The following is a 12,165-nucleotide window of genomic DNA, read 5'->3' as shown; positions in this document are numbered from 1 at the left end:
CCCTTGAAAAGCCCCAACCCCTTTGGCAGTGACAAGTGGGCAGAGGTGGCAGTGGTGACGAGATGGGGAGGGTTTGAAATTCATAGGGCCGTCTCAAATTTCCCTTCTCCCGCTCCACGTCGGCATAAGGCAGCATTTAAGGCGGCATAATTAATACAGAGGGTAAGGGAGGTCCGTGACGCTTGGCCGCAGTGAATTTCCATAAAGATGCCATCAGGTGTGTGTGTGTGTTTGTGATGTGTGTGTGTGTGTGTGTGTGTTTGTGATGTGTGTGTGTGTGTGTGTGTGTTTGTGATGTGTGGTGCTGAGGCTGAGGGGCCGGGACGCCTGGAGGCTGAGCGGCGCTGGCAGGGTGCCCCGTGTTTGGAGGCCCTGGCCTTGACTCCACATGGAGGACGCGCCTGGAGACTCCACACGGAGGACGCGCCGGGGTCAGTTAACTCGATTAAGTCCCATGGATCTCAAGTACTTCAGACGTTGAGTTGTGTACGTGTGTGCGTGTGCATATGTGTTTTAAGTGTGTATGTGCAAGCTATACCTTTTGTGTATTTGAATAAATTGTGACTGAAATTATGAATTGCTATAACCCCTTATGCTGTGTAGATCTGTGCATGTGTATCGATCTGTTTCGTACATGTTGCAGTTGAGGTGTTATTTTTGGGGTGATCGTGGTGATGGGAAAAATGAGACCCTGTTTCTTCTGTGTTTAGACCTCTTTTAGGGCTGTTGTTATGACCATTATCTTTTTCTCTCACAACCAGTAGTTTCACATCTAGTGATTCAGTGGCACAAGTATTTCTCATCTGCAACTGAAGAAGAATGCCATGAATACTTCATATAAATGCAAAGTAGACAAACATTTTCTTCTTTAGGCAGTTTTAATATTTAAAGCCAAAAGCCAAAAATATTGTTCAAGAATATTTTATACTAGTTATTACTTCAGGATTCCTTCATATTAAAAACTAAATTACATGAATATTTCAAACTGATCGCCGCTGTTTCTTGACGTGCGTCTCAGTGAAATCCCGAGTACATGGCACACTATGAGCTGGCTGCAGCACTGTACTGGGTGACGGGAATTTGACTGCAGTATTGTGTATCCCAGAGTTTTGTCAAAAACTGTACAGTTGTGTGTCATACATGCCTTTGCAGCCTTTTTTGTTTGCGAGACAATGTACTACAATTAATACCCATCACCCCATGTGCTGACTACACAGGGTCCTTTCTTGTTTTGACATTTCCCAAGCTGACAGCATGATTAATTGGCCGCAGAGAGAGAATTGCTTCATCCTTTGTCTCGTAAGTGGTGGTGTGTCTCTGTGTCATCGGCCTGTGATGCTAGCCCGGGAAGCTTTTTAGCAGCGCTGAGTTATGGCACGAGGATGAATGCGGTGTCCTGCCTGATGTAGCACAGGGGAAAAGAGTCTTTTTTTTAACTCTACGCTGATTTTGTTTTTATCCAGAAAATCAAAGAGGAATAGATGATGGAACCATGTAACTACTATGATGGAATGTACACAATGGTAGTGCACTGTGGCCTTATAGTGAGTAAACTTAACTTATAAGTATTTCACTTCGTATTTGTCATTTTTGTGGTATTTGGCAACACTGGACAGTAAGTACTCTCAGCCATTCTGTTGGGTGTTTTGTTGTAATACAGATGGCACTTGATGACAGTAGCCAATATGAGTTCAGGTTTTAAAATCGAATTACCAGCAACCTCGTGGTTCTGTGGGCTGGTGCTTAGTCCTTTTTAAGCCACTCAGGTTTGTGGAAGGTCAGTCCTTAATGTAGTGCTGCAAGTTATTGTAGTGGAGCCCATTTTGAAGCGCACCATTATAGGGAGCAGTTTAAACTCAGGCGCTTTAATAGAGAGGCTTACAGAGACGCTTTAAAGAGGTTAGGCTTTGCAGATTAAATATAAGTATCTATTACAAATGCCTTTTACAGACTCTCCACTTTTTTGACAGCACAAGATGATAATTTGATTAAAGTATAACACTAACACTTGCTGTATCCCTTATTATAGACAAAGTCCATTACCATGCAAGACACTAATTAATAGTGTGTAATAGCATTTTATACTCTGTCTTTGTATATCCCCAACCCTAAGCCTATCCCTTGTTTCGAATATCAATGGCTGCTAGTCTTTCTTGAGTATTTCTATTAAACTTTACTTAAAGTATAATTCCTCTGTTGCAAAGGCTATGGACTACAAAGTGTGCTCTAACTTTGCATTAAAAATGGCTCATCACTGCTGAAATTCATGCTTCTCAGCTGAAAAGTAATGTTTGCCAAACTCTGTCAAATGGGGTTTTATATTGCAGTGTTATTCATCACAGACTTGGCCAGCGCAGATGTTCCTCGTAAAGCCACCTTTAAAATGGGCATGTCTGTACTGCACAGCATGGCACAGATCACCTTTAAAATGGGCATGTCTGTATTGCACAGCATGGCACAGATCACCTTTAAAATGGGCATGTCTGTATTGCACAGCATGGCACAGATCACCTTTAAAATGGGCATGTCTGTACTGTATAGCATGGCACAGATGAATATGGACCGATCCCTCCGTGGTGTCAACCTCTCTCTCACTCTTTCTCCTTCTCTCTTCTGTCTCTCTTTCTCACTCAAATGCTAATTTTCTCTCTTTCTTTCTCTGTTTTTCTCAATCATTCTCTCTTTCTCTCCTTCCCTCGTTGCTCTCTCTCTCCCTCTCTCCCTCCTCCCTGCCGAGCTCCACTCAGGCTCCAATAAATCATTGGGTGTTATGAAACATCCCGTGTTCCCAATAATAGCCCGTTGTGATGCCCCCAGTCCCCCTTCTGTTGTGGGACAGGCGTGTGTGATGTAGCCTAACGAGGCTCGTCTCCTCTCCTTTGACACACGGCTCCTCTCCTCTTCTCTCCTCTGCTTTGACACACGGCTCCTCTCCTCTTCTCTCCTCTCCTTTGACACACGGCTCCTCTCCTCTTCGTCTCCTCTGCTTTGACACACGGCTCCTCTCCTCTTCTCTCCTCTCTCCTTTCCTGTCAGTAGGCTCAGAAGTGCTAGTCACGTGACCACAGAGGGAGGCTGCAGCAGTCGTCTCCTGAAGCGGCACAGGTGGAGCTGCCTTGATTTACCACCAAACAAGCCCCCCGGGGCGATGGGGGGTGGGTGGGTGGGTGGGTGGGGATACTTGAGGGTATTACTGTGTTGTGCTCTTGTGTGTCCTCATGAACTAGGTCTTGTATGAATTAATCATTGAAATAAAAGCAAGTTACATGACCCTCCTGCGCCGGAAGCCACTTTGGATAGAAGCGTCTGCTAACTGTCACTTTATTTCAGTTTATCATCGTCAGACAAACATTGTGTTTCAGAAAAACAAGAACTCAAACTGTTTAATTGGAAAAACACACATAGTTTAACTATTTTGGAAATGATGATTTAAAGTAGACAGACACTTGGCACTGTCACTCTAAGACAGGTAAGCCATCCCCAGATGAATCGTGAGCTTTTAAGACTTCAGCCTTTCAAAAGAGAGTTTGTGGACGCCAGGGCCCTTCTGAAGTTTGACTTTGATTTGAAGAGAATGGCACTCTGTTTGATTGCAAGGTCTGTCCATCCAGTGAAGTTTTTTACAAAGTCTTTTTAAGTCTTTCATTTGACTTTAGAGCTTTCAGAAGTGGTCTTGTGAACAGTGGTATTAACCCTGGGTCACACACTCACTTTGCTGAGCTGATTTTGTGTGCCTTATTGGAGGCACTTTGAGTTGGTGAGGTCCTTGAATGTCTTTGTTAGTATTGGATCTGTACTTTATACATTGGTATTCTTTACATGGCTTTTATTTGAAGTATTTGACTTTAGTTTATAAACACACCTGTGATGTCTTTACTATGCTGTAAATACAGATAAAGGATATGTCTTTTAGCAAATGGAAAATTCAGTAGTCCTTGAGTGTGAAACTCTGGTAAGAATAACACAGCAGACAAGTGGTGTGTGTGTGTGTGTGTGTGTTTGTGTGAAATGGTGGGTCGTGTGCCTTAGTTTAACCTCTCCTCTCCCATCGCCGGTTCTCAACGTCGGCAGCACGCCGTGTGCATTGAGCGCACTAGTTTCTGCCTTTCATCTGTCAGATGTGTTTATCTAGCTTCCTCCTCCTCTTCATCCTCCTCCTCCTCCTCGACCTGCCTGAGTTTCCTGTGTGGAGTCAGCAACACACACACACACACACACACACACACACACACACACACACACACACACACACACACACACACACACACACACACAATGCCCCAAGGTAAAGAGCTGGTGATGGCAAACTACAGGCTCTCTCTCCCTCTCCCTGTCCACATACTCTGAATCCATTCCCTTACTCTTCTCTGTTCGCTCTACAAAGACGCCTTGCGCGTGGATGCTGGCACAAAACCAGCTGTTCTGTTTGGCCTTTTTTTGTTTGTTTGTTTGTTTGTCTGTTTGTTTGTTTGTTTGTTGGAGAGTGTCTATCTTTCTGTTTGATAAACATGTTTTTCCCCACTGTGCAGCAGTTATTTTAGAGAGCTGTTTGTTATTTATCCAGGAGGTGTGTTTGCATTATAACTATGCCTCTGCTGCATGAATGGGAGAGTATGGTTGCAAGCTGCTAATATAGTACCTCCTGTTTGCATACTACTAGACACAGAGGCTAACTCGAAACCATACTAAATATCAACCCACTGTGTTGAACATGCTAGAATAGTCTTCAGTAGTTACAGAAAAGCAAAGGGAATTGTGTTGCATTACATTTTTCCTTTGTTAACGACATGACCCAAAATCATAACGATCGCTGATCGTTACCGTCATATCTATAATGTCATTCTTGATGACACATGACATTTACCTGTTAATACTTTTATATACCATTAATGTGAAGTCAAGTGTCATGTTAGTGTAGTGTCAGTGTAATGTATGTCATCAGAGACTCTTTAGATGTGTGGCAAAACCATGCTGTTTTGGGAAATAGGGGCACGTTTAGAATGCTTTTCAGCCAATCAGGCTGCATATAGTTGAGGACCAGGTTTGTTCCAGAGTCTGCTGTTTTCTGGGTTGTGTATTGTCCAATCAGAACTCCTTTCACCAAAACCATAAATAGGCCATCTCTTATCTCCTGATCCCCTCTTGAAGACCAGCTTCTTTCACACACCAGCTCATGTGCCTGTCACTTTAACACTGAGATGTAAGTGTCCCCCCCCTGCCCCTATACACACACCCCTCCCTTCCCCAAAACAGCATCCATCCATCCGTCCTGCACTGTGAGCTGAGCTGATACAATCTCATTAAGACAGTGCCCCTGTCCCTGCCATGTTGTTCTCAGTCATATTCCCGGCAGCTTAATGAAGCCAGGAGAGGGAGAGGGAGAGGGCTCGCCGTGGCTGTCATAAAAAAAAAAAAAAAACACCGGTTGGGATACGCTTGTGGACTTGTAAACCTGGAGGCAGTGGTCTGACTCTGAGGCGGCTGGAGGCGTTTTTTCTCCTCTGGCTGCTGTTCAGTGCTGAACACTGATCTCACGTCAGCGAGTGCGACTGAGCAGAGGCTGGCAGAAGTGATGTGATTGAGGGGTGGGGGGTAGTAGGGTGTTGGGTGGGGGGGTGGCTTTAATCCACAGCTTTCAAAGCTGGAGTTTTTTTTTTAGCTCCCTGGCACGCCATAGAGGCTGCAGTAAGTGGAGACTATTTACAGTGTAAACGGTATGAATAACCCGCATGTGTGAATGGTTGTCTCTCAGCTTGCCTGCCTCAGTGTGTGTGTGTGTGTGTGTGTGTTTTTGGGGCGCGCGCGTGTGTGTGTGTGTACGCAGTAGTGGCAGCAACAGTGGCTGCCATCTCTCTCTTCCTCCCTCTCTCCATCTCTCTGCTTCCCGGTAGCTGAGGGATCTGAACAGGAGGTTGTGCGGTACACTGTGTACATTTTTGGTGCAGTGCAGTAGGCAGTATAACATCACCTCTCTCTCTCTCTCTCTCCCCCTCTCTCTCTTTCTCTCTCCATCTCTCTCTCTTTCTCTCTCCATCTCTTTCTCTCTTTCCCTCTCCATCTCTCTCTCTCAGTGTGTGTTTGTTGTTTTTTTCATCACTCTTATAGAGCCATGAAGCAATTCCAAACAGTTTTGTCCCCCCCCCCCCCCCCCCCAAAAAATGCATTAGTCCCAGAGTTTCCAATTCATCCATCATAGTTGGCACCCTCTGCTCTCTATCGCCTTCCATTCCCCCCCCGCTACATAGATATCTTTGTCAACGCTTTGTGCTGACCCCTCTGGAGGCTCTCTGTTCTCTCCCAATTAAAATCAGTCCCCATCTCTTGCACCTTCCCCAGACTCTAACTCCTCACCTCCACTGGTAATGAGACTGCAGCGCGTGCGCCAGTCCAGTCCTGGTAGGGGTAATTGCGGGTGCATTCTTAATTACTGTATTCATTCTCTTTCCTATTGCGGTTTACAGTGTGTGCTCCTAACTAATGGTATGTGTTTGCCAGTGTGTTTATTTCTCCTAGTGGCTAATGAAAAGGAACGAGAAGGATTTCTCTCTCTCCATGTTTCTCCCTTTCTTTCTTTCTCTCTCAATCTCTCACTACTATGAAAGCAGAGAGATAAACGTTGCAGGAATGATCTGACCTTGACTCTCTCTCTCATTCTTGTGGATGAAAAGCAAACAAGGTGGATTTCTGAGGCACTGCTGGCATGCTAGAGATGCACAACATGACCAGCCGCTTTCACACACGGCAAGGCCTCAGCTAGATGCACTGTTGGGAGATGCAGATGCACTCTCCTTCTTACCCACACACACACACACACACCTGGCTCTATTTAGAAGATTCATAGCGAACAATCACCAGATGTCCCTTGAAAAAAAGAGAAAAGCGCTCCGATTTCCATGGAGACAATTGTTGCTATTTCTGTCGTAAGTCATGTTCACCAACAGGCCAGTTCCACCTCGCTGTGCTAGCATCTTCTAAAGAAGAAGTGTTTGGCTTGTCCTTAGAGAGGAATGTTTGAAGGTTCTGCTTTGAACCACACCTCACGTAGATGTCTTTTGAGGTTTAGCTTGTTGGCATGCTTGTCAGCAAAAGTTTCTTCATCTAGAAACAATTGTAAAGCTTGTAGTGTTTATGTTGGCACTTTTGTTTTGTAATGGTTTATCAGATAATTCTCCCAGAAAGGTTCTGCATGTGTTGTTTGATATAAAGAAGATATTGCTGGCTCAGACAGGGCTGAACTAACATTCCATCTGTTGGGTAGAATCCTTATACTGACTGATGTTTACACAAACAGCTTTGGCAAGAGATAACTCTAGCTTTGTAACTGTTAGTGTTATGTTTGTAAGAACAATTGCTTCAATGTAGGATTTAAGTCTTGTTTCTGAAACTGCCTCAGAATTTGTGTTGGTGTTAATGGACAGCATCGTATTCAGCTCTAATCCAGCCCTTAGATAAAGTAAAAAAAAAGACAAGACTGTTTTGAGATCAGTCTTATGTCGTAGGTTATGCTACTCAACCATGATAAAGGCTTCCTACAGCTGATCCAACATCAGCTGCCCGTGTGACTATGTTTACACATCCAGGCCAGCAATTAGTCACGTGCTGTTTCACCGAAGCTTCAGTTGCATGTTAGCAACACACAGCAGCAGTACTTAAGGTGCTTGACATTTTTCCAGAGGTTATCATCAGCCGCAATCCGGCAGCAGATAAGGCTGAGCGGCAGCGTGACTCTGGCACATCGGCCGAGGGCCGAGGGTGTTGGAGAGGGGTGAGAATCCATAAAGGCCACTGACAGACATGCAAAATCACATTTAAGCTCCCAGCGCCGCGCGCGTAGGGTCCAGTCGAAATGGCTTATGCTGACTTTGTGGAGATTGTGGAGAAGCGTGTGCGCAAAGCTATCAAACAAGAGGCTGAAAAAGGTGAGTGAGGGTGGTGGACGCTGTGGGACCTATCTGACCACCCATACTAACCCCTGGGAGCCCATACTAACCCCTGAGAGCCCATACTAACCCCTGGGAGCCCATACTAACCCCTGGGAGCCCCTACTAACCCCTGGGAGCCCATACTAACCCCTGGGAGCCCATACTAACCCCTGGGAGCCCATACTAACCCCTGAGAGCCCCTACTAACCCCTGAGAAGATACTCTGTCACATATGACAAACTAGTGCACTACAACCCGATGAGTTCTCTGATGGCAACTCACAACTAATGGCGTTGACAAAGGCATGAACAAAGACGATTTTGTGCCGAGAGCATAACCACTCAGACTTAGTTTTTGTCTCCTCAGTCAGCATTTGACATTTGAAACTGGGAGAAAAACCTTTCAAACAAAACCTATTGTATGTTGAACTGAACAGGTGATCAGTTTGTCACTTCTGTGAAACGCTTGATGGAAGTGGAACCTCATCTGAATGTCAGTTTCAGATTCATTCTTCCCCTACAGATGTTTGTCTAGATGGCCAGGGTGGTTGTAGTCAAACCTTATGGCATCTATAAAAGTTCAGTGTGAAGGCATGAGCACAGTACATGGGTTTGGTGCAGACAAAAACAACAACAAAGATAAAAAAAAACAGATGACTGCAGTGCAGATGACGAGTCTTGCAGCTCTTGCTTCTGAAAAGTATTTGCTTTTACTGCCATGAGAGAAAAAGAGGGAGGAAAGGAGAGAGAGAGACAAAGAGAAAGAGAGAGGGAGAGGGAGAATATAATTTCATTATGCATGCACTGCATTCAGATCACCCTCCCTGCTCTCTCTCTATCTATCTATCTATCTATCTATCTATCTATCTAGCTATCTATTTATCTATCTCTCTGTCTCTCTCTCTCTCTCCTTTCCTGTCCTGAGTAAAAAATGAAGAGGTGGAGGTTTGGTAATTAAGTGTAGTGGTGGCGTTGGGGGACAGCACTGGAGCAGGTGCACGTACCGCAGGGCTCCATGACTGCCAACTCTCTCTCAGCCCTGGACAGTCTCCCCCATCCAACCCCCCCAGAAACGCATCCAGCAATGCAGTCAGGGGCCTGTGGTCTGCAGGCTAGCTGTGCTGGTGGTTGTGGAGATGAGGAGAGTGGTGGTGAGGGTGCACTGGAGCCTACACGTGCTGCATCTTCTCTGGGCCCCTGGTGTCTGCCCACTGCCTGCTCGCCTGCCTGGTTTCCACGGAGCAATGATTAGACTAGAGGCTCCACATGGCGAACTGATGACGGCAACGGCAGTCACTACACATCACGCACGGTTGGCTCCCACTTAAACCTCTCAGCACTCTGTTATCTCTCGGCGTGTGGTTATGTGCGCACACACACACAAATACACATACACACTCACACACACAAACACACACACACACATGCTCACACACACACACACTCCTACAGCACTCTCATCACATGTTGGCACACACACACCATCACACTCTCACTCACTTTCGCAGCACTGGCATTGGATGGACATACACACAAACATGCTGGACTGTTCCAAGTAGCAGGTACCAATCTGAGGGCCCCTTGTCCACCAGACCCTGCTGGGATGTCCATGAAGTGTGATATGCATCCAGTGCCCTAACTGTTTTATGAGCGGAACAGAGCCTGGCTTTAAAAACACAGCCTGATGCCATGCTAGGCAGCCGTTAAGACTAACAGGCACCAACAGAGAGAGAGACACAGAGAGAGAGAGAGACTCAGAGAGAGGGACAGAATATGGGACTGAGAGAGATATGTAAATATAGGATATATGCACACCAGCAAAAACAGAAAGGAGACAGAGACCTAAACATGAAGAGTGAAAGTCCATTATCAAGTACTTAGCGTATTAAGACCATATTCGTCAGGACGAGCGAAGAAACACAGAAAGCCAGGCACGGGAGTAGCAGAGAGAGGACAAACAACACACGGATTACACTGTCCATCTCCTCCATCTCCCCCAGTGCTGTTTACATTTCCTAGCCATTAGTGCTCTTTAGTCGTCCAAACACATACCACGCCAAGTTTCATCTAACCTTCTAGCCCATGGTTGGAGCACACACACTGGCTCAAAAGATGGGTACGGAGGTTTTAGACGCTGTGGAACCTCTGAGATGATTTAAGGAGATTGTCCATTTCCTTTGGCAACCGGGTAGGAATGAACGGCCAGCGTGCCAATCTCAGGGCATCTAGAGTGCAGCTGTAGTCTTTGTGCTTATGTGTTTAAATGGAATTATGAAAGGCAGAAACAGTGGTCTATGAGTGCCTTGTTTATGTAGGGAGACACTGAACCAGTATGGCCTGTCTTCTGCGGTGCCTGTTTGCTATTGTTGTGTATACATTTTTTTGAGGCTGCAGACCGCATGGAGAGAGAAGCATGGCTGTCATTCGCACTGATGAAAGGGAAAATGTGAATGAGTCATTTTTGAGATGTATTCATCTCTGCTCTCCTGGATTTTAGGAGGCTCTGGGAGATGAGTGCATTCATACTGAGCTCTTTCAACCTCGCCTGTGCTTCAATCACACGCACTCATTGAGTTTTGAAACAGCTGCTTGTCATCAACAACTGCTAACGCTCCCTGGATTTGACCGTTCTCCCTACACATGACTTAGGTACTATGTGAAAGTAATGTATTCTTTTTTTCTGACTTCAGTGTGTTTACATTAGATTTAAATCACAGGAACTATTCATTAAGATGGAGAAGCAAGATTATATAGCAGTGTGTATTCTTTATATATTCCTACATGTTGGTAAGCTTAGTTATTCATTAAAGCAGTTTTCTTAATTTTCTGTTTTATGCACTTTAAGCTGATTGGTCAACAGGCTTGAAGGTGTTATTTAAATTTTTCAGCAGATTTAGGCTAGACTTTTTTGAGTGTGTTTAGCCTCTTTTGAAATAGTTCTTTAAAAGTCACTATTCTGTGTGAAGTTTCTACTCAACATTGAAATCAGGGAAATCCTTTCATTCCACGTATGAATAAGTATGTGTGCTCGCTCTGTGTGTGTGTGTGTGGTTGTGTGTGTGTGTGTGTGTGTGTGTGTGTGTGTGTGTGTGTGTGTGTGTGTGTGTGTGTGTGTGTGTGTGTGTGTGTGTGTGTGTGTGTGTGTGTGTGTGTGTGTGTGTGTGTGTGTGCGCGTGTCTGCTTTGAGTTGAAAGCGTGGTGTCTGTCTCTGATTAGGGGTCGCTAGTGTCGGGCTGCTCCCTTGGCAGGGGGAACGACTGACAGACACAAAAGGACACACAGCCGATAGGTGGCCTGCCTCCACGCCCCTGTCGCCCGCATCCCTCTCTCTCTCTCTCTCTGGTGGGATGTGTGAATGCTGCCACAATAACCACCATCTAAATATAGTCACTCCCTTTAGAGCTGGCATGGCAACAGGAGACTGAGAAACAGACACACTGTTGATCGGCACAAAGTGCTGAACTTCGCTTATTGCCTTTTGAAAAAAAAAGAAAGAAAGAAAAACTTGAATAGAATGATCTTGACTCATTCCTACCTTTCCCTTTCTTTGCCATGCCTTGCCTTGCCTTCTTGTTTATTTTATTTGGGGTGTTATGTAAAGCAAAAGAAAGTGCAGGTTTGGTTCTCACATTCCCAAACTCGTCACTGAAGCGAGGGGGCCCATTGTAAAAATGGGTGTATTAGTAATAAAATGGCACTTCTTACAAAAGAAGGTGTTTATGCTAAGCTCTATTGAGTGGGAAGATTTTCTCCTGCGTCATGCTTAGTCATTTCCTTTCCTTCTTATTAGTCCGTATGAAAGAGGAGAAAGAGGTTTTCTTTTCTGCAAAAGCCCCTGGTAAAATTAATGATTATGTTTATTCCAAAACACTTCCAAACAAAACTTTATTTCCAGGTAGCCTGACAGTTCATCATTCATTACATACCACCAAGGAGTCTTATGTGTCATTTGCTAACTTTTCCAGTGTGAAAACTTACACAGCTTTTAAAAAGTTATCAACTAGTGCATAGAAAACAAGTAACATGATAGTAGATACCAGAGGAAAATCTTTTGGTACCATATGTCCCTGTCAGTCTGTCGGTCAGTTATTCTAATATTATCAATTGTCAGATTGATTTGCTTACATACTGAATGTAGTTGTTATTTTACCCAGAAGTCGTAGGTGCTGTCATTAAATTATGCTTTGTGTAACTTGACCTTTGACCTTTGCCACTAAGAGTCTAAGCCATCCAGAGTCAAGGCT

The 12,165-nt window shown here is 44.9% G+C and overlaps 1 protein-coding gene across 2 annotated transcripts in view; it reads left to right on the top strand.

Moving 5' to 3' along the window:
- Window positions 1–12,165, top strand: part of fgf14 (fibroblast growth factor 14) — a 139,784-nt gene that overhangs the window by 7,579 nt on the left and 120,040 nt on the right. Inside the window, exon 1 of one of the 2 annotated variants that reach the window (XM_031586763.2) lies at window positions 7,105–7,919. The exons of the other annotated variant lie outside the window; for it this stretch is intronic. Coding sequence (XP_031442623.1) covers window positions 7,847–7,919 — 73 coding nt within the window. The 5' untranslated portion in view covers window positions 7,105–7,846. Of the gene's footprint in view, window positions 1–7,104; window positions 7,920–12,165 lie in introns of those variants that run through there. 2 annotated transcript variants of the gene reach the window in all.

The sequence above is a fragment of the Clupea harengus genome, chromosome 2, assembly GCF_900700415.2.
Source record: "Clupea harengus chromosome 2, Ch_v2.0.2, whole genome shotgun sequence".
Taxonomy (NCBI): domain Eukaryota; kingdom Metazoa; phylum Chordata; class Actinopteri; order Clupeiformes; family Clupeidae; genus Clupea; species Clupea harengus.
This window is presented reverse-complemented; position numbering and strand designations above follow the sequence as displayed.